This window comes from Lupinus angustifolius, chromosome LG13 (genome assembly GCF_001865875.1).
Source record: "Lupinus angustifolius cultivar Tanjil chromosome LG13, LupAngTanjil_v1.0, whole genome shotgun sequence".
Lineage (NCBI taxonomy): Eukaryota > Viridiplantae > Streptophyta > Magnoliopsida > Fabales > Fabaceae > Lupinus > Lupinus angustifolius.
The window spans coordinates 6,289,139-6,316,809 of NC_032021.1; the positions used below are offsets into that span (position 1 = coordinate 6,289,139).

A 27,671-nucleotide genomic window follows, 5' to 3' on the forward strand; every position below is an offset into this window, starting at 1 on the left:
TGATTATGTCATGTTGTAATATTGAAAAAGAATGAAAATAATACACCAATAAAGTATTGGTCTAGTGGTGTAAAGTTCTGTTAAATCTTTATGATGATAAAAAGACAATATTTTGATTCCTACGAGCCTCACTTATTCAAAGGGGCAATCACGTGCCTAAAAAATATTAGTTCCTTAGTCATAGGGTACGGATACTGTAATACAAAAAAATGAAAATAATTTGATGCTTATTGTCAATGTGGTGTAAAGCAATGTTAAAGTCTATGGACCAAAACAAAAATGATTAAGATCACCAAACAAATTAGGCTTGGCCTGCACCATATCAATGTATCAATCATACCTGTAATCGTGTGTCTATCCCCATCATGATTAAGACTCATCTCCGAGTTTTAAAGTATAATCTGGATACTCCTTAAAAAAAAGTAAACATAAAGAATCAGATATGCAAATCTCTTCCAATTATGTAGGTGAAACCTATAACTAACTGCTCATAAATTATTTAAAAATAAATGTTAAACATGTGGATTATTTTTCACTCTCAACCATTTTTTTATGAAAATCAGGTTAGTCATAAATAATTTGAGGCAAGTTAGGAAGCCTTATTTAGGAAAGCATAACTTTGTCTCCAACTATTTTTTTAATAGGAAGTGTTAAAGAGCGTCCTATTGGAATTAGTTTATGAATTTAAAGTACAAAATGTGTATAGTAAGTGATGTATAGAAGATTTTGAAAATTCAAGCATTTAACTTTTACATGCACATCTCCTATCTTTAGATTCCTTAGCAAATACTCTTATGATGCTTTTTATTATTTTTTAAGAGTGAACAATATATTGGTCTCAAAAAGTGTGCATGTGTACCAATTGTTCACTAGAAAAATAAAAAATAAATTAGTTATAAAAGATCATGAAAATGAGTCAAAATAGTTTCTCTGAAATTAATCTTGAAAAATGTTAAAAGAACCATTTGACCTATAATGAGATATTTAATGATCATTTTTTATTTGTCAAAACTTAAAGATGCAGGAAAAATTTGAGGGGCGAAAACAAGTTTTATTTTTTTATTCACAAAATTATAGAATTTGATACTTTACTTTATAGAACTAAGCTTCTTGTGAGAGGATCAACATATGATGTTTTTTTCCTTACACATTTAATAGTAGAGTGTATAAATTGAAATTGCAATTTCGACCATTAACTAACAATAATAACAAGATTTATCACAATTGTAAATGATTAGGTTCATCAATTATATTACTAAGGTGTTTGAATTTTACTATCAAAAAATATATTGTTGTGAGAGTTAAAACTCATTGATATTTTTAATCCTCATACACAATTAGTCTTGAAATAATCAATTAGGGATATCTTGATACAAATAAAAAGTATAAGAAATTTTACTATGCAATTAAATCAAAATAAACTATTATTATGAGTAGAAGTAACTCACTTGAGAATATAACTTATTAGGATAAATATAAACAATTAAGATAGACTATTATATCAATGATATAAAATTTGGTTCAGACCATCCGATTTGACTTGTTTAATTATGAATCAAATATCTAATTGATTTTACATCAAAGTTAGTTTGACTTAGTTTAACTCGGGTAGTTTAAGCTTAAAATCGATTAAGTGGATAGTTGGATTGGTTAAACTAACTGAGTCAATAAAAAATATATAGTTTAAGAAAATAATCAAAATGATATCATTTTGAGATAAAAATAAATAATTTGAACTTATTTTTAGTTATGCATGTTATTTTGTTAACTTATATTATAGTGAACTTTCATTGTTTAATTAAATTTTAAAGGACAAAATTATGTGTATTACTTGAAGTGTTTGTGGTACACCTAACCTATTATATGATGATACATAGATTTTTTTACTCTCTAAATCAGACTTATGATTCTCCTCATTTTCTCTTTAATTCTTTTCTCAAAATTGTGAATTCGTTCATCTCAATGTTTCCTATATGCACTCAGATATCTTTCCATCTGAATATTATACGATTTTCTCTAAATTAGAAAATATATTAATAATGCATATAGGGAAAAAAGACAATAAAATAAAATAAATGTTACTGTGAGTTAAAACAAAAGAATGAAAGGGAGAGAGGGGTAATTCTTTGTCAGCTATGTTTTCCACATTTTACTAGAGCAGGTAATTCTTTTCTTTCTTGCTTATTTATGAAATTGTTAAATGACCATTTTTATCGAATATGTCCTTTGTTAATTTGTTAAACTTGTATAAAAAATCTAATTTAGGTTGGAAACCTAATGATTTATGAAAGAAAAAACACAAAAAATAGTAGAGTCTGTGTCATCCTATAATAGGTTATATGGACCACCAACACTTAAAAATTGCACCTAAGTTTTGTCCAATTTTAAGTTTATTGTGTAATTTTGTTGCAATTAAAGTATAACACATATTTTTTTGAGAATGTTTTCAATTTGTTTGTGACATTTTGTAGTAGTAAAATTTTCTTTATTAGTTGTTTAATTAGATTTAATAATATTTTAATTTTGGAGTATAGAGTTATTAAATAATGTTACTTAATGTTATGATTTTTTATAATTTTCAATATAAACCGAGTCAATTGATCCAATAATTGATCTACTAGTCCAACCATTGATCCGCTAGTCCAACAATTGATTCATCGACCCAATGTTTTAACTGAGTTATTAGTCGTTCCAACTTTAATGATACTACATTGTATCTTATTTTGTAAAATCCAAGCTTATTTTTTTCTTATAATTCTTATATGTGAGTCTCTTAAACATTCAAAAGGAAATGAGACTCTCTCAAGTATTAGACCGCCTAATACTATAATATGAATGAAAAATAAATTTATAAGTTTTAAATTTATTTAATTAAAAAATATTTAAAATTTAAACCACTTTTTATATCACATACCAATATTTATGTTTAATATTAGACTCTCCATTACTTGAAATGATGGTGACTCTTACCAAAGTAGGATATGGTAATGTTGGAGACATAGCAAAAAGCCAAACCGCGTCCCTTCAATAAAAAAGAAAGGTTGGGACAGACCTTCCAAGGTAGGTACACTCAAATAGTCGGTTGCTTTGGTTGCATCCTAATGCTGCCTGCCACCCAAAAAAGAAGACTACAAAAGTCCATGCCCAATTTCCACATTATTATTACCCATCACCATCTTTCTTTTTTTAGTAGCACCAATTATATTTTTTTAACTCGGAATTAATCTCTTCTGGGGTGTATGTTTGTCTATCTTAATAAATGTCACTTACATAAATCAAATTATTGATATTTTAATCTAGTGGTTACACTACTAGACTAACATATTGGTTGTCATCACCATGTTTCTTTATAACAAATAAATAATTTTTATGACTTTTCATTTTTAGTGTTATATGATTATAAATCTTATCATCAAAAAAGCTAATGTCTGTTCAAAAGATAATGTCAATGGGTCAATAAGTTATTAATGTTTAAGAGAATTTTAGTTAAAATATATTAACATTAATGAACTTATCGTTTCCATACATAATATTTTTTCTCCTTTTAAGAAACATGAATAAAAAAGAAAAGCTCGGATACACGTAAGATTTCTTATCATCTTCTTATTTGACTTTTAGCCCAGACTGTAATAATTAAAAAATATTTGTTAACAAATAAAAATATTTAATATTTAATATCTCGTTAAACCTTTGTACCCTTAATTTATTTAATTAAAACAAAACAAAATATATTTTATTTTTTATTTAACAATCTCACTTTTACATATTCATAGCTTCATTTAATTAATAAAACAAAATAATATATTTTTTATTAGTAGATTGATTTGATTTTATGTGATTATAATAAATGGAATCAATAGTAGAGAAACTTAGATAACATATTTTTATATATCTTTTAATATTGATAACATATGTATTTTTGTGCAAAAATTCTACATATGGATTTCAATGCGAGTAACATAAGATTGACTTGAGATTTCAATGCATGTCAACGTTTTATCGTTGATGTCATTAGTAATTCATGTTTGAAAAACTCTCAACAATATCTGAATTATGTGTAACTTGGACCATATGGGAAAAGTGCCTACTTATTATTTATTTGGTCGAATTATTCGCCTTATCTTAACTATTCTAGTTTAGCTACTACATATAGATCATTTTCATCAACGGAAAAAAAACAATAAAACTATGTAGTAAAACAGAAGATGAATTTATTATAGACAACATGATGATTTATATTGACAAATCAATAAATGAAAATTGCATCCTTAATTTAATCATTGATGAATTAAAGCTTTTAATAAAGAGGTGCAATTTAAAATGAATGTACATATTTTCTTTATTGTCTTTAGTTGCTAATTATTGATATCTATAATTAATATGTTATTTCGAAATTTTAAAACAATTATTTATATTTTTTTGTTACTGGTTAATTTTAATTACAAATTATAATTAAATATTATTGCATCTCCTAAGCTTTAGATCAAGATTCGTTACTTATAACATTTTCTTATTTAATACTACTTTCCATAACATTTGTATATGTCCATATTATTATCAATGCCACTTATATGTTTTAATAAGATTGATACTTACATACTTTTAAACATGTGTCAAAATTACCCTATTTTATTCGAATATATAGATAATATATGTGTTCTTAACCATATGAATGCACAAGTAACATGTGTGTTCTTAACTACTTAAATAATCAAGTAACATATGTGTTATCAACTATGCAAATACACGAGTAATATGTGTCTTTTTAACCATATAAAAGTACGTATAACATGTATATTTATATGATTATAAATACACAAATAATATATATGTTGTTGACAATGAGAATACTACAAATAACCTATATGTTCTTTAAGGCAAGCCGATCTGAACTTAAATAACCTTCCTATCTTATGTACGAAATATGATTATTATCAATAATTACCACTACATCCATTTTATATCTTTTAATGCATGTTTATTTTTTTTTTTTTTATTCTAAATCTTTTGACATTTTAATAATTTAATATATATTTGTGCATTGTTTTCAAAATACACCATTACTTATCACTCCTCCTTTTCATTCCCATCTCCATTTTATTTTAATTTAATAATGTATACTAGATGATGTCATTTTAATTAAATTATATCAAAGTTCTATCCAATTTAATAACCGAATGTTAGTAATACACAATTAATATATTATCCACCATTCATTTATATTCTTTGTTTTCTTCATTTTTTTTTAATTTAATTACTAATGCATATTAAATGATGTTATTTTAATTAAATTATATCAAAGTTCTAAATAATTTAATAGTGGAGTATAATATATATGCGTCGTGAGTATAAAGATTTATACATATTTAATATATTATCATTAATTTGTATTATTTTTTTTTGATAAATCAATAATAATAAAACATAAATGATGAATAATATAGTAAAATTGTATAAAAGCTCACACATTGTTGTGAATACATTTTTTCTCATAATAATTTCTTAAACTATATAGACAACTTTAATGAGAGTATGGCACATGACTTCAAAAATCTTAAAATAGTATAATATTTATACACTAATCAATGTATTATATAATAATCTAAAAACATCTTACCGTGGCTTTTTTATCAAACTTAAATCCAAAGAAGCTTTTTTTCAAAGTTTATAAAAAGAAGCTAGATAAAGGATCTATGTAGTTTTCTCTCTCTATTCCGAAAAAAAGCAAAAACAAAATTCCTCTCTCTCATTTTTATCTATTTCCAACCTAAAAAAAAGCATTTAATTTTGCTCAACCTCAACAAATCTATCTTCTTATCTCCGCAAACACAGAAAACTACAACGACACACAAACTAACCCAACCACCACCGTCCCTGCCGCACCGGAGCGTCACCACCGTCATCCACCACCCCTTCTCTCTCTTTAAAAAAAGAAAGGTGAATCTTTTTATCTATATATCTTAAAGTTTCTGAAGAATTTGTGATTTTAATTATTCACTGTTTGAAAATTGTCATGATTTCTTCAAAGATTGAATCTTTTGTGTTTATTATGAATAGGGTCAATGGCTTCATTTGGAAATAACACCGTGAAGAACAAAAATTCTGTGTCTTCGTCTTCGCCAACGACGTCGTCGAAGTTTTCATTTCTGAATCGTTCTTTAACAACGGTTTACGCAAACATCGAAAAACCGAGCCTCGATCGCGCTGATTCTATGAAGAAATTATCTGTTGATTCTGCCAAATCGATTCGTGGGAAGGTTGTTAAGAATCTATGCAATCTGTTTGAACCGAAACCAGCTGAACCGGTTCTTAATTCGAAGCTGAAACCGGCGAAATCAATCGATAGTTCAGATGAAGAATTGCTTTTGAATAAGCTAAAATCCACAAAATTACAAAGTAATTTAGAATCCTTTGATCAGGTTAAATTACCTGGCACAGAGGATCGACTAGTATTGTATTTCACGAGTTTGCGAGGGATTCGAAGAACTTATGAGGATTGTTATGCTGTTAGGATGATATTTAGGGGTTTTAGGGTTTGGGTTGATGAGAGAGATATCTCAATGGATGCTGCATATAGGAAGGAATTGATGAGTGTATTGGGTGAGAAGAACAAAAGGATTGTAACTTTACCTCAGGTTTTTATAAGGGGCAAGTATTTCGGGGGTGCTGATAAGATTAAGTATCTTTGTGAGGTTGGCGAATTGGGGAAGATTCTAGAAGGGTTACCGAGGACAAAGCCTGGGTTTGTATGTGAAAGTTGTGGGGATGTGAGGTTTGTGCCTTGTGGGAATTGTAGTGGGAGTAGGAAGTTGTTTGATGAGGATGAAGGGTTGATGAAGAGATGCTTGGAGTGTAACGAGAATGGATTGATTCGATGCCCGAATTGTTGTTCTTGAGAATTTGAAATTATTTCTCTGTTCTCATGCGTAGATGCTTATTTTGCAATTTGCAGCTCCTTCTTTGGTGCATCAAATAATTTGATGAAGACGCAGAAGTTTTCGTCGTTGGTGTTGAATGTTGATGATAACATGGGTTTGGTTATCAAGATTATATGGTTCAAAGTACTCTTTGAATGTAGTTTTTCTTTTGAATTGTTATATCAGCTGATGGTTTTTTCAGCTCCTCATAAACAGCATTTTGTTCATGAGTGTGATTTTATTTTATTTAAAAAAAATGCACAATATAAAAAGGTTTGAGTGTGCCTTATAGTTCATTCACCGCGAGGAGTAGTGTTTCTCCTCAAGGCAATGTAAATATTTATGTAGTATTGTGATTGAAGGGATTTGCAAATATTTGACAATTGAAGTTTATATTTAGAGTGATTTATTTCTTAGTGCCTTGTTTCTATTTGTTTTCTCATATGTGTTCTAGTACCTGATTTTTGATAGCACATTGGTTCTTGAATTGCTTCAATTCAGCATATCAGAATGCAGAAAAATGTTATCTGTCAATGAGAAATTGTAAGGGTCATAGGTTCAAATCTCAGAAATAGCCGATTCGTTTGCTGGTATAAGGTTGAACATCTGACATGTGCTATTATATGTACTTGAATGAGGTTTTAGTAGTTACTACATTTTGTGTTGCTATGTTATCATCATAGCCAGTTTCCTCTTATGTTGATTGACTATTGCTCTTGTTTGTAACTCTTCTTCCTACAAAAACTACCCAGATTTCCAATTTCTTCACGTTCAAACTTCAAAACTCTAATTCATGCCTTTTCTTCATAAAGTTTTGTTAAGAAATGTGTAATTGTTGTCACCATCTTCATGTTGATAAGCATAGATGCATTTACGCCATGCAATCTAATTAGACATTTGTGAATTTAAAGATGCTAATCTTATGAAAAAAGGAAGTTACATGATTGATTATTCTTTTCCACACCCATTACAGCTATATGTAATATTCTTGCTTAGGATATAAGCTATTGAATATTCTAGTAATGCAATGTTAAGTTGCACAGCTTTCTATGTGTATCATCCACTTGATGTTTCTAGAGGTTTTATTGAAGTTTATGTTTGGTGATGGTACGAGGTTCTTTTCCTGTTTCTTGATTAACATCAATACACAGGTTGTAACTTGTGAGCAACATATTTACATGTGGAGAAGTATGCAACATTGTTTTCTAATGCCATATTTATTCTTTTATAATCTTTAATGTATGTTTGTAAGCTGGATTTTACGGTGAGAATTGAAAGATTTTAGAGTCATCTCACCATATATTTATGGCTCTCAAACATTTTTTCTTGTTCCTCCGTTTCTCTCTAAAACTTAACTCACAAACAAATCTTTAATGTTCTTGATGCAATTGTTACCTGAACTCCTTTTTTATACATTGGATGTGCAAACACGTAGGTTCTTTAATATTTATGTGTCTTATAATTATATTATAAGACATTTTTAATTAACTTGTATATATCAGTAAAAAAAAGTTACTTTGGAATTTCAAAAATATTACTCCACGTCTTAATTATTATAAGAGAATTTTAACTAACCTATATATCAATACAAATAGTTACTTTTCATGGATTATTATAGAATATCATAAAATTACAATTTTATCATAATTTACTATTGTAACATGTTAGTTGATTGTCTTATTAATAATACAAAGTACAAATTGTCTAATTTTTTAATAGGGGCAAATAGAAAGGACATTATAAATATTGAGTATAAATTATAAAGTATCATGCCAAAAGGACTATCAAATGTTCTAGTTTGTGTATTATGATAAAGGCCTGAAAAGATTACAATCCTACCAATTTAATATTGTTCTTTAATGTATAATATTAATGACTAGAAAATAAATATAAAGTAACAATATTTTTAAGAGGAGCAGGAAAAATAATGAATGACATATAAAAAGTAGAGCAAATTATTCTAATATCCCTTAAATTTTAATCAAATTATATAAATTATCCCTTCATTTTTAGGAATCCTCTAATTTATATATATATATTATATTGACTACCCATGTATGAGAAATAAATGTGATATTTTAAATAAAAAATATGATAAATGTAATTAAGTAAAACAAAATATAACATATTACTGAGACAAGTCTAAATAGTATACGAGTTAATACATTTTCATTATTTTTAGTACAAAACCTATCAATAATTTTAAGAAGATGTTGTTTAAATCACTCTTATATTATACTGTAATGAACAAAAACTAATGAAAATGTATTGATTTATATACCATTTAGACTTGCTTTGACAATATACTGTATTTTAATTACTTAATTGCACTTATCACCATTTTATATTTAAAAAATCACACTTATTTCTATAAAGGGGAGTGAATGTAATGTATGTACATAAATTATAGGTTTTTTGTAGGCGTAAAAAATGGAGAAGTAATTTGTGTAATTTTACTAAAACTCAGGGGTGTCAGTATAATTTTCTCTAAAAGTATAACAAAACTGATATTTTATAATAATTATGAAATAAATAATGAGGGAGAATTCACTTATATTAAAAAATCTACTTCACATATTAGTCATTTATACTATGAAAATCTAATGGTTCTGATGACATGAATTAGTCAATAACTTTAAACTATTAGATTTTCATGACTAAAATATAGAGTATATTTCTTTAGTTCACCCTCTCACTAAATAATAAATACATGGTAGATGCCAATTAGCTTATTTTATGGAGTTAAATAAATAATGGTTTTTTCTAATCACAAGACCCTTACTAACAATATTAGTTAGATTTCTAAAATAATGAAAAAGTAAAAAATTGGAATCTTAAGAATAATACTTATTGAGAGAGATAACTATACACCCAAAAATATTTAGTTCCTTATGATTGAATGAGAGAATACCCTTAGTAATATAAAAAAACGATTGAAACATACTATTATGACAGTGTTCTCATGTATCCCCTACTTCAATAAATACAATATTAATTATATCTAATGATTTAGATTATTATACTTGAATATTTAAGAAACCTCACCCAACTAGTAATCCACGGTTTGAATTTAAGTCATGTACTTGACATGAGCAAATGATCAATGCAAATTAAGTTTAGTACTTTTTTAAATGTTAATCATTTTCTATGGAAAAATTATTTCTTACACTTTATTAACCAATGCTAGTAGTTATGGATTCACATTTGCATTTCTTTAAACTCACAATGAGTTAGGCAAATGACTTTAGAGTCTGATTGTAACTTAGTTTTTGGAGGGTAAGAGATGGAAAAGAAAAACTTATGAATCATGAAATACACTTATAACACTCCAGATCATTATTTTACTCTTCATTCTTCTCCAAAACTCAACTCACAAACGTAACATTAGTGAATTTCTTTCTTAAAGGAGGATAGAAATTTGAGTCTGGGTAAGTCATTTCCATGTGATCCTTGACACTCAGACTTCTAAGAAGGAGTTCATTTATTGCTCCTTGATAGGTTTATTTAAATCCTAACCATTTGAGCTGAAAATTTAGTTGCACTTAATAGATGTGGTGTTTTCTCATATACTTTCTCAACTTGAATCATTATAGCACTCTCCCAAACTATCATTGTGTTTTTCTTGGGTACCAATATCCTCAATGAGTTCTTAATCTACTCAAAATAAATGTTTGAGGTCTTTATAAGTAAAACCATCAACCATTTCATGCTTACAATTCATTAAGGTAAAACTCATTAAGATACTAGTACCTAGTTGGAAAAATAGGTAGAGAAGTAACCCTTTTTGGAATCACATTAATGTGCAAAAGCAGGACACATGATAATCTACATAGCAAAATCTATTGAGTAAGAGGAACACACTAAAGTTCAACCTCAAGAACACCTCTCTCAACATGTTGTAACTTCACTGAGATTTGCTATTTGATCTTCCCTTCATCAAGGGATATTACACCATCTCTAATAAGAGTGTTGTCCTTGCTTGCTATACATTTTCCAAGCTGCATAGGCTCATTAATTGTAGATTTTTCATAGGCTTTTGCAGCTAAAACTAGAGGTTGAATATCTATTTCAGCCTCACCCATGTAATCATCAGTTGAAAATGTATCCTTATCATACACAAGCTGCATATAATAACAACAAAAGTCTTATCAAACATGATTGACACAGAAAATGATATACAAGCAATTAGGGGTGAACAAGACTTAGCCCTACCCACTCATTGGTTTGGGCCAATCATAATCGTGCCCAAATAAGATCGGGTCTAGGGCCGAGTTTGGGTTCAAAAGTTAGACCCAAACAATATTACGGGCTGGACAGGGGACAAACATGTCCCGACTCGACACGTCCCATGGTCGCTCAGTTATCATGTTTGTATGTATCTCTATTCAATTGTATATAGAGTAATGACATCTCTTTGGTCGAAAGTATAATTGATTCTCTCATTTTTTTCATCATATATTCATATGTTAAATTACATCTATGATCCATAATAATAAGTAAAATATTGAAAAGAGTAAAGACTTTATCTAAAATATGTATGCATTATATTTAATAGTACCTTGTCCTAGTCGATATTTGGGGTCGAGTTAGCATCGTGTCCAGGACTAGACCCAGGTTTAAAAAACAATCCTACCAACGTTTAGGGTTGGTAAGAGACAAGCCTTACCTGATCCAATCTGGTACATGCTCACCCCTAAATAGAATTAAATTGGGAGGAAATGTTGGACTTACCACTTTAAGAGGAGGAATGTTCTCTGGAATAGACAGCATTAGGCTTTCATTCCAAACTGGATTCAAATTGTTCTTTATAACACGTGTTTTTACTGACTGCAAGAATAGATATTGTAAGTGTTGCATCATAGATGTTTCATTTTCTCTATTTGATCTATAATTCCAAGCAGTTTAGAGATGAAAATGCTCACTTGGTGACCCAAAGAAAGGATGACATAAGGGTCACTAGTCATTACATCCTGGACCGCAAGGTTAGTGCCTTTAACAAAATTAACCTTTATCAATCCAACAAATTCAACCATACCTGCCTATAACAGTATTCAGAAACAAGATTAAGTATTCAGAATAAAAAGTAATCATCATTTCAATAACTATATAGAATAGTATGCTTCACATTATAGTAACCCTTCTATTGTTAGCAGCTTCTTAGTGCAGCAAAATAGGTTACAGAAACCAGATATGCAAGGAGCCTATTTTTCTCATTTCTAGACATCTTAAACAAATCATGTTACAGAAATATAATATGCAAGGAGCCTTACTTGATTTATAAATATTGACCAGATTATGGAGCATGAAACTCGGTAAAGAAGATTGATTCATTAATTTATTTCAAAATGATTGGTTCAGTTCATTTGATAGATAGTTGAAAGAGCTGGCATTAATCAAATGACACATTACCAATGAGGTGCTCTTCTTTGAAGAAGACTTATGCTCAGAATCTTTTCTTCCCCAGCTGTTTCGAAATGCATGTCCGATGCAGTTTTTGGTTGGTTGTTTGTCATATGGATTCTTGTCAGGAAGAGAATTGTTGCATGAAGAACTGCTCTGAGCTAATGATGAACTTCTTCCTTAATATGGTATGATTGGGCACGGCGAATGGTCATCACACTCCTGAAATTGTAGATGCTCATATTTTCTCCCTGAAATTTTGAATAGTACATTTCTGAAATAGAATGGTATAGTTCTTTTACAAAAATGAGCTGTGTTTCTTTTCAGTTACCTAATAAAATCCGAGCGCTCTTCAATGGAGGAATGTGATTTTGGTTTTTTTATGTAACTTGGGATGCAAGCTTCATACTTCTTACTTAGTATTCTATTTCCTCCCAACATTGCCAATGCATCAACTTGTTCATCTGTCCATTCATCTAACTTCAGTGATAGAACCTATAATAGTTTCAAATTATTTTAGTGTTTCCTTTTATCCGAAAATGACAGAGTGCTTGCATTGCAGCAATTAAGTACTGATTTTGAATTTTTTTTATACAGGAATATATGTTATTGACATTTACCTTCTGTTTATTTCAGCTTCTAAGCTACTAAATTTTATTTACCATTGTGTTTCTCCTTGACAGTAGTATAAGATGGCAAATTTTCATCTAGTAGATGGAGTTTTAGCTTTTTCTAAATGGAACTCTCCCTCTCTTTACTAATATCTCATGTAATGTCAGATAAACATGTTCACAACTTCCAGTGATTAATAATGAGCTCTCTTTTAGTTAAACATGACAAGTAAGAAAGACCACAGAAAAAAGGAGGGGCAAGAAAAAAGTGAAGGGGCCTATTGAAATAGTGAAGAAATAATTTTAACATAATTCTTTCAATGCTAGGGTAAAATATTGTTCGATCCATGTAGCCGACCTCACCTAATGAGATAAAGGCTTGGTTGTTGTTGTTAATTCTAGGATAAATATACTTCCTGAAAAACATTTATAGGTATGGATGATAGAGAGTCCAAGCCTTGTCCTTATGTTTAAGAAGGAATATAGCCTCAGAAGGGTAGAAGATTACAAGGACAATTAAGCTTCCATTACAAGTTCCTTTACAAGCTATGTCAGAAACATACCTTTGATATGTGTGATCCTAGGCTTCTGTGTATTCCAGAACACTTGATGCAAATAAATACTCCAAAACTGGAAGATCTGTGTTCAACAAATGTAATGTGTAAAAACAAGTATGAATAATATGAGCTAATGATTTTATCATAAGATCAATTTCTCAATGAATTCTTAGTATAGTGTTCCATATCTTCAAAATTCCTTGAGCAATAACTGTACAAACTGATATTCTAACAAGCAAAATAAATAGCGAAAAAGCAAATAAACTATTCTAGCAATCTAGAAATTCATAATCAACAACGCCAATGACAACCAAGCGTTATATCTATGTGATATTTGTCAAAACCCAAATGGCTATCATCATGACACAATTAGCCAGAGTATTATCTTGATATCAGTTACTCTGGCACATTGAAAGTAGGATTAAGAGAACCCTCTCACTAAGGTTACTACAAATTTAACTGGTTGAACAAATCAAAGAATGATCAAGATGTCTCGTCGGTTCAATATCCGGTTTGTTTGTAAAACATTGGATGGCAGGCAGGTGAATGCATTCCACATAACTTGTTCCTCCTTTAAATGGTTAAATGATAGTAGTTCCTACATCAAATGAGTCTCTCAAAACATTAAGAATTTTGGTCCTAGTTTTATAGAATGACAAAATTCAGAAACAAAATTTTCACATCCTACCATCCCTTTTCTTTATTTTCTTAGGTGATATTTTGTACACCTAACTATGAGGGCCACACAAGAAAATTACCACATGAAAACCAGCCTTATACTTACACCCATTTTGGCTCTGGAGTTCCACAATCAGCACAAAAGTTGTTCCCAGCTTGATGCATCAGAATTGTTAGTCTTTTTTGTGGATCTGGTAATTGGTAACATGAGGAAACAGAATAAGATATCAGCTGAAGTTAGCCAAGTTAGAAATAATAAGTGAGGTTGAGGAATCAATAATGCACCTACATATAAACTTCTTTCAGTATTAACAAGTAGTTGGAGAACTTTGATCTCTTACTTTCTGAAATTCTTTCAACATATAATGTAATTCATGATTGAATTCTTTATTGCTGTTGTCTTAAACTATATGTAGCATTAAGGTATAGAAATTTATTCAATCATAATACTGAATATGATTAAACATGATTTGTGATAGAGCATTATGACATTGTTTGATCAATATAGTCGATCCGACTTCGTGGGATAAAGGTTTGGTTATTGTTATAATGCTGAACAAAGTTGGTAGTGTAGTTTGGTTGACATTGTTAAAAACAAAATATTTTCACTCCCTATTTTTGGAAAATTAGAGTTCAAAAATGGAAACAAGGAAAAGATTGTGTCAACATTATCAAAAAGCAAAACAATAATCCAAATAGTCTTATAAAAAGGATAATATGCTCCAACCTGGTGCACCTTTCATATCAGAGTTTTCATATTGTATAGACATCTTCTGCATCTAATATTTGAAACCCAAATGATAAAATGGTGCTACACTTTGTGAACAACCATTATCAGCTGCATTTCTGCATGGAGATAAACACATTAAATTGGATCATATTGCACATGGCATTCACAAACCAAAATGAAATACCATAAAAAATGCACAAGATATTGCATAGCATAGAAGGTATGGAAATGAAAAAAAATGAACCAAAATTCTTACAAATCAAAATATATCTTCTCCTTTCAAATTTGGGCATTTAAGGAGTAAATGATAGCTTCTTCTCTTCAACAAACCAAAAGGGTACTTCAAAAAAAGGTCAAATCAAAGAGACAAAACCATATCATGAGGTTTTGAATGATTGAAATAACAAACCAATTCAAAAGTGTCTTTGACAAAATTGGAGCTTGACAACCATCGAAGGTGAAAGCTTGAAACCAAAGGGGTATAAGAAACAAGGGATCTAAGGCGAAATCAAAGAAACTATGTCCAGTTAATTTGGTTTTGAATGATTTAAATAACAGCAATTCAAAAGGGTCTTTGAGAAAATTGAAGATTTACAAACATTGATGGTAAAAAATTGAAACTTTGAGAAAATTGAATTAAGATAAAGAAACTTGGAAATTCAATTGACAAGCCCAATGAGATGTGATTTTGGGACATGCAAACTAATCAGAGGTCCAAAAAAATAAGACACAGGTCACAATAGATTTTCCAACAAACTTCATATTCATAGTTTTCAGATTATTATTTTTAAAAATGATATCATTAGGCATCAAAAGTTGAATGTAAATAAATGTTTGGTCCACTAACCAACAAACACAGTTTAGGTTCTGGAGAACTATGCAAACGCCCTTGCATGGCATGTGTAAATTCTAATGAATACTTGAGTAGTAAGAATGCATAAAACTCTTATATTAACATGCATTTTTTTCTCATATTTGTTTTGGTGAATAGCATCATTGATATTTCACTATGTACAAGTGCTAACATCCATCTATTAATAGTAATTGACAGCTTCCTCTTCCTTTGTATGTCGAATATATGACTTCTGTTTTTCTGAAAAAATATTGACCTTTGAAAACCAAATTTTACCAAATTTTGATTCATAATCATACCTTAATTTTAGCCCTTTCCCAAATTTGACCTTTGAAAACAAATTTATGTCATGATATACTAATATGAGTGACTTTTGAGATTTTAAGATTTTAACTACTTTGCTTTGTTTGAGGCATAAAATTATTTGTTTTCTTCAAAAATGTGTTTACTATTAAGTTTGGCATTCATTTTAACTCTTCTATGCTCCTTGAAAAACAAATTTAAATAGTCTAAGTTATAATCATAAAAAGGTCAACTTAATTCTAGAGGTTTCCACTTAGTATAATTTATGAAGAATAGATTTATGCAACCTTAACCACACAAATTAAAACATTGTTTCCAGCTTTAATCTCATAATGTCTGAACAAAATGTTATTTATACAGACAAAATTTTCAAATATTTCAATTTTACTACTACTACTTCTTATATTTATTTAATGATAACTATACTGACAATGATACTGACACTTAATTGTGGCAAGTGGACTATAAAGCAAGACTTAACCATCACAAAAGGGGATGAATTGGTTTATCACTAAACAATGTGCATTTTATGCAAGAAATCAATACATGAAGTGCAATAAGCTTAACAGAGGCAGTATTGAATGCAAGCTGAGATGGTCAATAATCTTAACATCACATTCTTGCATTATGCCAAATCAAAGACTGAATGCAATAACTTCTGACAATTATAGAAGGATTCTGAATTGATCTAATACAATTGGAGAGTAGTATAGAAATCAAACAATCAAGCAAAATATCATTTTCCTACTTCAAAAACTTCATGTTCAATTGAGATAGTATAACAAAAAGCATATAGAATTTGTTTACTGGCTCTCAATTATTGACATTCATAGAAGAAAAAGAATACTAGAAGGAGCACAATAAGGTTCTACATCACTACTTGTTATTATCATAATTATAAGAGGTAGAACTTCCAATTCATGTATTTGATGTAAGGATAAGCAAAGAGGGTTTGCCTAAAAAATTACACAATACAATTACAGGATACATATAACTAAAAGAAATATGTTGCACTACAACTACTCAGTCTAATTTAACTACTCTTTCCAAATCCTGCCAGTAACTCTTAACTTTAACTCCTTCTGGTCACCACCTGAAAAGAAAAGAGCCATATTCCTTTGAATGATGAGACCGTCGTAACTGTCGCGAACCTTGCAGTGGCTGTCCCTAATGCTTCTCGGAACCCCCTGCCAAACCATTTTCCGCCCATTTCCACCCACCTCTAGACTGTAGCTATAATTCTTTGCCTCATTGTCATCGCCCATAAACCGCAAAAAGGCTATGTAGACAGGAGCTGCACCTAACTGAAAAGCTTCGAAATGTAGACAAAAATACTGACCATAGCAGCTGAAAACCTAGAAACCAATGTGAAATCCATATATAAGCTAAAACCCAAAATTTGCATGAATCAAAATTAAGTGCATAAGGATCTTATATAGACAGACACCTACGGAGAGAAGACACTGTTGTAAACAAATAGTTCCTTCATAATACAACTTTTGAGATATTCCAGTGTCGGCCTAAATGAATTTTCTCAAGTGAAAGAAAGTTAAAAGGCTATTTAGTGTGAGCCTATATTGTATATTTTTATCAACTGACGATGACAGAAACATGTAAACCCAAACATGCCCCAAAGCTACACAATCAACCAACATGAATGTCTCAGAAACAACTCATTATAACTCATGGATAATAGACTCAGGTGCCACAAATCATATAACCCCCATATCCCAATTTTTTTACACCTACAGTCCATGCCCAAGTAATAGAAAAATTGCAGTAGCCAATGGCACATTAGCTACTGTTGCAGGAGTTGGAGATATACATATCACACCTACAATTACCCTTAAAAATGTTCTCAATGTCCCAAAATTATCTGCAAACCTTGTTTCCATTCAAAAACTCACTCATGATCTTAAATGTTATGCTACCTTCTTTCCTTCATATTGTATTTTACAGGAAATGAACTCGAGGAGGAGTATTGGACTTGCTAAAGAAAGAAATGATCTTTACCACCTTGAATCATCTCAAAACCATGGGAAAAGTCTACCTTTGTCTTTTCTTAGTTCCTCAAATAAAGATGTCATTTGGTTGTATCACCTACGCCTAGGTCATCCATCTTTTAGTATATTAAAAATTATGTTTCCTCATTTGTTTCAGGGGCTAGACATGTCTAAGTTTAAGTGTGACATTTGTGAATTGGCCGAACATACTCGCATATCTTTTCCTATTAGCAATAAAAGAAGTTCTCATCCTTTTGATTTGATTCATAGTGATGTTTGGGGACCCTCTACTACACTTAATATTTCTGGGGCTCGCTGGTTTGTTTCCTTAATTGATGATTGCACACGGGTTACATGGATCTTTCTCCTTAAACAAAAATCTGATGTTAGCACTATTATTCCTAACTTCCACTTAATGATTCAAAACCAATTTGGGATAAAAATAAAACGCTTTAGGACAGAGAATGTTAGGGACTATTTCAACCAAACTTTGTCACCCTACTTTCAATCACAAGTATTATACATGAGTCATCATGTGTTAATACCCCTCAACAAAACAGGGTAGCCGAGTGGAAAAATAGACATTTACTCAACACCACTCGATCCTTACTCTTTCAAGGGAATGTTCCTAGAAGATATTGGGGAGAGGCTGTTCTTACTGCCTCATACATGATAAATAGACTTCCCTCACCCATATTGGGCAACAAAAGTCCTATAGAGGTCCTTAAGAGCTTCTACCCTAACTTTAAAACTTCTAATGGCCTTATACCTCGGGTTTTTGGGTGCATTGCCTTTGTTCATGTCCATAATCAACATAGAGATAAGTTGGACCCCATGCAATTATTTGTGATTTCCTTGGTTACTCATCCACTCAAAAAGGATACAAATGTTATCATCCTTCATCTAGGAAATATTATATTTCTGCAGATATTTTCTTCACAGAGAATAAACCTTTTTTCTCCAAATCCTCTCTTCAGGGGGAGATTTCCATGATGGAAGATAGTCTTTGTGAATTTGAGACTCATTTTAAATCCCTTGACCTCCCTCGTATACTAACTAGGTCCTCTAACTCTAAGTCAACAAATTCTATTGTTGAAACTGCATTTGAGTCACTTAAGTTAGCTGCTGAACATATACTTGTTGAACCTATGTTAGTGTCACCTAAGCCAACAGTTGAACCAGTGTCATCCACAATTCCTACAAGTGTTACCGACAAATTCCCACATTTTTCTAAGGCGTATTCAAGGAAGAAGGTATGTTCAAGAAGCAACAATGTTCCCAATGTTCCGCAAGTCCAAGAGTCCAACTCAAGTCCTAGGAATGAGATCATAATCAGATTTGAACCATTGTCACAATCACAACCTATCGAAGGACCTCCTAAACCAATAGACGACCTTGAACTACCTATTGCTGTTAGAAAAGGTAATAGAGAATGCATCAAAAGACCTCTTTATCCTTTGTCCAATTATGTTTCCCTTAAGCATTTATCACCAACTTACAAAATTTTTATTATGAGTCTAAGTACCATTGTCAAAAACAGAATGGAGAAATGCTACGAGAGAAGAGATGAATGCATTAGAAAAGAATGAAACATGGGAGGTTGTTGATAAACCTATAGGAAAAAATATTGTTGACTGTAAGTGGATTTTCACACTAAAATATAAGGGTAATGGGTCCTTTGAGAGATATAAGGCAAGGTTAGTGGCAAAAGGGTACACTCACACAGAAGGAGTTGATTATCAGGAGACATTTGCCCCTGTTGCTAAGATGAATACTGTGAGAATTTTATTATCATTGGCTGCACATTTTAATTGGCAACTCCTATAGTATGATGTCAAAAATGCATTTCTTCATGGTAGCTTAGATGAAGAAATCTTCATGAACATTCCACCAGGTTTTAAAGGGGAGACAAAAAGTAAGGTGTGCAAACTGCGAAAAGCTCTTTATGGACTAAAACAGTCCCCTAGAGCCTGGTTTGGGAGATTTGAAAAAGCCATGAGAGGGTTTGGGTATAAACAAAGTCAAGGTGACCACACTCTCTTTATTAAACATTCAGATGCAAGGGGAATAACTGTTCTTTTACTTTATGTTGATGACATTGTAGTGACAGGAAATGATGAGAAAGAAAAGCATAAATTAAGGCAGAGACTAATGCAAGAATTTGAGATAAAGGAGTTGGGGAAACTAAAGTACTTTCTTGGTATTGAGGTAGCATATTCCACTCAAGGGATTTTTATATCTCAGCAGAAGTATGTGATTGATTTATTGGCAGAAACAGGAAAGATTGGGTGCAAGCCAACCTCTACTCCAATGGATTCTAATCACAAGTTGGGAGAAGCTAAAGAAGAACCTTCGATTGACAAGAGGATGTATCAGAGATTAGTTGGCAAACTCATATACCTTGCACACACTTGGCCAGACATAGCATACTCAGTGAGCATGATTAGTCAATTCATGCCTGATCCGAGAGAACCTCATCTTCAAGCTGCTTATAGGGTGTTGCATTACTTGAAAGGCAATCCAGGAAAAGGAATTCTGTTCAAAAGGAATGACACTCTTGCTCTAGAAGCCTACACTGATGCTGATTATGCAGGTTCCCTAGTGGACAGAAGATCAACTACTAGGTATTGTACTTTCCTTGGAGGTAATTTAATAACATGGAGAAGCAAGAAACAAAACGTGGTGGCAAGATCATTAGCAGAATCAGAATTCAGAGCTATTGCTCATGGATTATGTGAACTTCTATGGCTAAAAATTATTCTAAATGATTTAAGAGTTAAATTGGAAGGTCCTATGAAACTCTATTGTGACAACAAATCAACTATCAATATTGCTCATAATCCTATACAACATGATAGGACAAAGCACATTGAGATCGACAAGCATTTCGTCAAAGAAAAACTAGAGGAAGGCCCAGTGTGTATGTCCTATGTTCCATCAGGACATCAATTAGCTGATGTTTTAACAAAGGGGCTGAACAGTTCAAACTTTCATGACATTATAGCCAAGCTAGGAATGGAAGACATCTATTCCTCAGCTTGAGGGGGAGTGTCACAATGTAAATATTGTGTATAATTACAATAATCAAACAAATAAGAGTATGATCAGGAATAGATTTAGTTTCCTTTTTTCTTGTCTTTGTAATTCTCTATATAATCATGTTTATATCTATTGATCAATACAATAAAAACATAAGATATTCAGTTTTTCAGTATCAGAGTCAGAGCCCAATTTCTTTCTGACAATCATGGGCCAAAAGATGCCCTTTAATTATGGGTCAAAGGTAACCATTCGCCTTGTCTGACAGACTTATGTGGAGGGGGCATGTTGGAAAGTAAGTCTCATATCGCCTACCTCATTGTCTCGGGAATGATTTAAATACATATTGGGCTACTCCTCTCATAGCCAATTGATTTTGAGATGAAATCTTAACAATTAGAAAGCAGAAAAAAAAGAAAATCAACAAATCAATACCGTCAGCATCCATGTGGCATTTTCAACTTCTTGTGGATTTGATTTGACATAGCGGTGGTTAAAAGTACTACCACTGTGCATGTCCACTTTGTGGTCTTCTTTCAGATGGGACGCCAGGTAGGGTATATCACCCATAACAGAGCATTCTGAACCAGCATATGGACAGTTATAGGGTCTATACACACATTGAGATTCATGTTTTAGCTTGCTATAATATGGATATATACCAATGCACCCAAAACCTTGATATTTACACGGAAGTTCCAAAGATGCAGCCACCTTCTCCAGTGCCAGACATCTGATATTGCCAAGCTCATGCCTACAAGTCGGGCACCGATTATGGACCCTGGGTTTGCAACTGGAGCATATAGTGTGACCATTTGAACACTGCAATAACAATGGAAGAAAAGAAGTTAAACTAAACTTCCTATTAATAACTTTCTGGTCCACTAAAGGATATTTCGTTTAGATCAAAAGGCAAATCACCAGTAATTATATAAATGCAAAAGGTTACATCCAGGAGATGTAATTTACTTTTCACTAGAAAAAAATATTTAATATTCTCAGAATAAATCATCTAGGTGAGACATTGGAAAATTAATTATGAACAAGGAAATTAGCACCCCCATACTCAATTTTTGCTAATGAGTTATGACATGCATCAACCAATGTTTTAGTTTACATTGAGAATCCTTGTTGATAAGGAGCTACACTACTGCATTAAAACCAGCACCTTAGGTCGATTTCCCTTTGTCACTCTTAATAGTTTATCAAATCACACTTAGACTGCAACATTTTTACATTAAGATACCACATGCTTTTTCATGATCTCAGAAAATCAACAATAAGCCATAATCAATACATAGACAACCTGGTGGATTGGAGGGTACATGGCATTCAAGCATACAGGGCACTCTAAGAGCTCACGAACACTGCTTGAAACAATCCCATTAGGTTTATGAGCAGTTTGTGTAGGATCATTCACTAATTCACTAACATCTGTCAACTCTTCAATTTGAGGGGGATCAATATCAGAATGGATGCGTATATCGTCAAATAATGGACTATTCGATGCCATGTTCATAGAATCAGATACCTATAGCTCTGTGACCTGTGAGAGGGGGAAATATTTCATTAGAATCGACCAGGAAAGCGTGGAACTATACTCAATACATGATAGTTCATTAATTTCATCACACAGTTCACATTGCATAATTAATAAGGAATTACATGCACACTTCAAGCTCATTTCTTCCTTTAACCACTTTACTCACATGACAATAAAAAAATGAATTATGCCTATCTACGAAAATCTATCATCATATTTGGTTTTGAAACAAGATTACAGACTCTTGTTAATTATAAATTTTGATTGATCGAAGTTATGAAAGCAAACAAAAGACATCAATCAATAATCCAAAACCCGCCAACACACTCCATGCTAAAGACTAAAGGAAGAACAGGAAGGCTGCCAACACACTCAGACAATGTTAAACACTCACCCCTCTAAAATATTCTTCCTGTCTAGAATCAAATTGTGGTCGAAACAAGCCTCAGACTTAGGAATCATAACTATCAAGTCAAATTAATCCGAAAAAGAAGCTAATGGCAATGCACTTAGCATTCATCAAATTTAATACTACTACAAACCAAACTAAAATAACTTACACAAGTTAAAACAAAAACAACTAGACCCAGGTTTCAACATAGACAAGTGCCAACCTACAAAAAAAAACTTAGTAGTAGCCAACACCAGCAAAAACATGCATTGCCATAATAATCTGAACCTTATTTAGAACACTAACATTTATGCATGTCATTATTAGTTATTACAGCCACCCCTTAATTCAAGGCATTAAACTACTAGATAAATAAATAATACTTGTTCAACACACAACCTTAAATAGAACAAACTATTCCATCCATTCAGATTATCAAAAACCCTAAACAATAAGGTAAATCATATTACAGACCAAACCCACCACTGATCTACAAAAAACACAGATAAAATCTCAAAGGAACACGGTAGATGATGCCCAAAAATGCAAAAAAAAACGAAGCTTTCACCAACCATTGATGTTATTTGAAACCTTGGGTTGGGAAAAACATGAAAAGAATTAAAATTTGAAGAGTAAGAGAGGAATACAAGAAAATGATGGATTGAATTGATCAAAGGGGCATTATAGAGAAGAAGAAAATGAAAGGAAAATCTAAAAAAGAAAATTAATGGGTGGAGCTTTTACAACAAACTGTAATAAATGGGCACGAGTGGTGCAAGAATTTCAAATGTTCTACAGAGAAAAAAGCGTTGATAAGATCATTACAAAGGAAGAGAGAGAGAATATAAATTTTTGTGAAAATAATACAAAGGAAAAAAGGCTTCTTCCTTTTTCTTTGAAATTATGAGGGTTTTTAATACTATATGTCGGTTATTAAATTTGTATGGTATGTAGTCAAAAACAATTCAGGATGGTATGGTTGTATAAGAGTTTAGTTAGTGGTTTAAAACTTTAAATTGGACGAGTTTTCTTATATTAATGTTTTGTTAAAAGTTAATGAATAAAGTGATAAATACTTTAATTTAATTCATATAATTTTTAAAATAAAATATGTAATTTTTTGATAGACAATATTTTAGAAGTATAGTTAAAATAGACTTACTCTATTCTCTAGAACAATATCTTAGAATAAATAAAGCATCTTTCATATTTTTATAATTTTAAATGATAACAACTAGTATGATCAAGTTCAATATGTATAATATGTATGAGTCAAGTCATGATGGATAAAAGTAGTGTACTTTATTACTATGAGTTTGATTCACTTATTTTCCAGTTCAACTAATACTATTTCATAAGTATGAAAATTAATTAAATCTTTATTATTGTTGATATATTAATAAATAAGAAAAAATGTTTATTGACAATATAAATTTTTTATACATTATCAACTTATCATATAATATTTATTTTTAATTATTATTGACTCTTAAAAAATGTAATATAAATGAATGGTGAATAATATACTAATTTTGTATAATTTTTATACTCATAATACATAAATATTACACTCTAATAAATTAAAGTCAAATAAATTTATTTCAAATCTAAATATGTGATTCTGAGCATTTTATTATGATTCAGTAATACTTTATGATCCTTCTCTCCATATCTTTTATTTAAATTAAATAATATTTAATCATTTATGAAGATATGCTTTAAGTATTGTTATAAAAGTTAGGTTAATTTAAGCTTAAATTTTGGTGACTTGAATGGTAGGATCAACCAAGTCAACCATTTTAATAAAAAACCAAAACAATAATGTTGAGATGAAAAAATCTGGTATTTCCAACTTTTATATAGGTACATTTTTTATTGCAATTAAATAGTAAATATATGTTTTTACTTATAAAAAATTAGTAAAATATATGATGTTTGATCGTGTTTTCAGGTTATATGTGATGTTTTATTAGATTAAGAGTAATATTTATATACTGTTAGTGTACAAATTTATATGTAATCGTTTATTATTCATTATTATTTGTATTAATTTTTTTGAAGAGTCAATAATAATTAAATATGAATGATAAATAATTCAAAAATAGTTATAAAATTTTTACACATACATTTTTCTCTCTCAAATCTCAAATTAATACTTCAAACATATAAATAGACATCTAGTTCATCCTCTAATTCCAATGGGCATCATATATTATAAAATTAACTTCTTGAAAAATTCAAATTGTCGGATGAAAGTTGAGTGCCACATATTTGAGGTATATAAGATTAATGGAGTTTTGCTCTAGTAGTAAAGTATTTTCATATACCTGACATGAATTATATTGATCTAAAACTCAATTTTATCCACAAAATTACTAAATACACTAACTATAATAAATAAGTTATGTTTATAGAAAAATCAAGATAAATATATTTCCTCCTTTAACATTTAACAGCTGTCGCGTCTCAATTTTCGGTTACACGACCTCTTAGAGTCGCCACTACATTTTAGAGTTAAAAATGTAGAAAAATCTTTTAAGCCCAATTACCATGGACTTTTGGATTTTTGATATACAGGTTCGAGAGTCAGTTACAAGGTAGGGAAGGTATTAGAACCCTACCCGCTCGCCTTAAGCGGTACCCTTCATTAAAATATATACGACTTTATATTGGTATTATTATTATTATTATTTTATTCAATTATTTGATTGATTAAATAATTATTATGAAGAAAGAATTATTTACTTTATTATTGAGTCTAACAATATTGACTTTGATCCTATGTATCCCATTAAGGCATTAAGGGATCAAAGCTTACGTAGTTCTTTAAGTAGAAAATGATTTATTGGTTGAGAGTATCTTGATTAAAGAAAATATATATTTTAGTCAAAATTATATATTTTGCAAATTTTGCATGTTATAAACAAGGTTTTCTATTTTTATTTATTTATTTAATTAAGAAAGTGGAACTTAATTGATTTTGAGATTTAATCAATCAAAAAGAAGCGGCGTAGTACGACCTTTCGAAGATGATTTCAAAAGAAAGAAGAGACCTTCTCCCCATCTTTGATTAAATCTCAAAATCATTTTATTCCTTTTGAAAAAAAATAATACTTGTTTGTTTATTTAAAAGATGTTAAATTTTTATATAGACATGATTTGAAGTTTTCTTTTAAAAAAAAATAGAAATTTTTATGGCTTTTAAATAATTAAGACAAAATTGGACCTAATTGAGGAATACATTAAAATAATTTGTTTTATATTTTACTCATTTACCATATTATTTTTAAAACATTGTTGATTTTCATTGATAATTATAGAGAACTAAAACAAAGATCAATTGCCAAAAATATACAAGAATAGAATAAAAAATAATAATTAAAAAAAAAACAGATTACTAGTTATTTATTGAAAATGATGGGGATTTTATTATTTTGATGATTACCTACTGTCATTAAAATTCTAGTATTTAATGGATATCGTTGTTATTGGATAATATTAATTAGTGAGTTATTGATTCATAAAAAATTATTTTAGCATCTTAATGTTTGGATTACAATAACTAATACCATGTGAAAATAATTATATGATACAAAAGAATTAAAACCATACCTGTTTGCACAAAGGAAAGTGCTCTTTTTGATACCATGAGGGTTTAGATCCGGTGTAGCGGATGGAAATAGGATTGACACTTGTCAAAAACGGATTGGAGGGGATTGGGGAAGGTTACCGCGCCTAGACACGTGGCGCGTGTGGACTGGTCGTTCTGGAGGATGCACGGAGGCTTGCGGTACACCCGTCCGCAGCGGATCCCGTGTTCTTCATGGGTGGATGATTCTGTGAGGCGCTTTATGGTGCAACCACGTGTGTTTTTGCTTCGTGATTGGCCGTGGCTTTTGGGTCAACGCGATGACAAGAAGTCTGCTGATCCAACGACTGAAAATGGAATGTAGCGGCGACTGCACGGTGCTACCGTAGGCGTGGCTATGATTGCTTTTTTTTTTTGCCAGAATAATTTTCTTCTCACAGATCTCTTTTGGGAGCAGCAAAGTGATAAAAAATTAGAGGCTTAACCTATTAACATTAACCCCTATTTATAATAAATTTACTTAACCTAATCTAACCCTAACAGATAAAAAATCCACTAACCCATAACCCCCGATAATAGGCATTTACCAAGTCAGCTTTGACTTGGTTTACTATTTTTTAATCATTACTTTTTATATGTTAAAAAATCATTTGAAATTGATTTATATTTTCACTATATTATTATTATTAATTCTTTTACATATCCGAATTGCTTCAAAAATAAAAATAAAAATGTCTTTGGTTATACTTAATTTATTTCAGAATTATATTTCCTAAAAATACAATAATAAATCTTTTTACTGTTCATTTAGAATTTAAAAGGGATATCTATTAATATGTCACCTATACTATTTATTATAAATTCGAATAAAAATAAAATTTTTATTTATAAAATTCGAAAAGCAAAATAATAATAATAGAAAATTATTTTTCTTCTTTTTTCTTAAGAAAATGACTATACTCCCTTTTAGGATCCGTTTTAATTTAATTCATTTATATTACTTTTGTTGTTTTGAATTTTATGTTAACCCAATCACTTAGATATAGGAACCTTATCA

At 30.5% G+C, this 27,671-nt stretch overlaps 2 protein-coding genes and 1 pseudogene across 4 annotated transcripts; 1 reads left to right on the plus strand and 2 right to left on the minus strand.

The window, feature by feature from the left end:
* LOC109325842 (uncharacterized protein At5g39865-like) lies at positions 5,692-7,333 on the plus strand. Its single transcript, XM_019558436.1, has 2 exons — positions 5,692-5,937; positions 6,058-7,333. Exon 2 carries the CDS (start codon positions 6,063-6,065, stop codon positions 6,894-6,896), a length of 834 nt encoding a protein of 277 aa, XP_019413981.1. The 5' UTR covers positions 5,692-5,937; positions 6,058-6,062; the 3' UTR covers positions 6,897-7,333.
* On the minus strand, positions 10,557-15,526 carry LOC109363465 (annotated as a pseudogene).
* LOC109325960 (E3 ubiquitin-protein ligase SINAT5-like) lies at positions 16,911-23,864 on the minus strand. Of its 3 annotated transcripts, none has more exons than XM_019558596.1 (4): positions 23,770-23,864; positions 22,398-22,637; positions 21,527-21,913; positions 16,911-17,404 (listed from the first exon to the last, which is right to left on the minus strand). In XM_019558596.1, exons 2-4 carry the CDS (start codon positions 22,608-22,610, stop codon positions 17,087-17,089), a joined length of 918 nt encoding a protein of 305 aa, XP_019414141.1. In that variant the 5' UTR covers positions 22,611-22,637; positions 23,770-23,864; the 3' UTR covers positions 16,911-17,086. The 3 variants fall into 3 exon arrangements, with proteins under 3 accessions (XP_019414141.1, XP_019414142.1, XP_019414143.1); XM_019558597.1 differs by having other exon boundaries at positions 23,777-23,851; XM_019558598.1 differs by lacking the exon at positions 23,770-23,864 and adding an exon at positions 23,673-23,743.

What these genes read in the sequence shown, in the direction of transcription:
- LOC109325842 (XM_019558436.1), top strand. Translation starts at nt 6,063, where the DNA reads ATGGCTTCATTTGGAAATAACACCGTGAAGAACAAAAATTCTGTGTCT.
- LOC109325960 (XM_019558596.1), bottom strand. Translation starts at nt 22,610, where the DNA reads ATGAACATGGCATCGAATAGTCCATTATTTGACGATATACGCATCCAT. An exon ending in TGTACCCTCCAATCCACCAG is followed by an intron (nt 21,914 to 22,397) that starts GTTGTCTATGTA and finishes TTGTTATTGCAG; the next exon opens with TGTTCAAATGGTCACACTAT. An exon ending in ATGCCACATGGATGCTGACG is followed by an intron (nt 17,405 to 21,526) that starts GTATTGATTTGT and finishes ATTGGTTTCTAG; the next exon opens with GTTTTCAGCTGCTATGGTCA.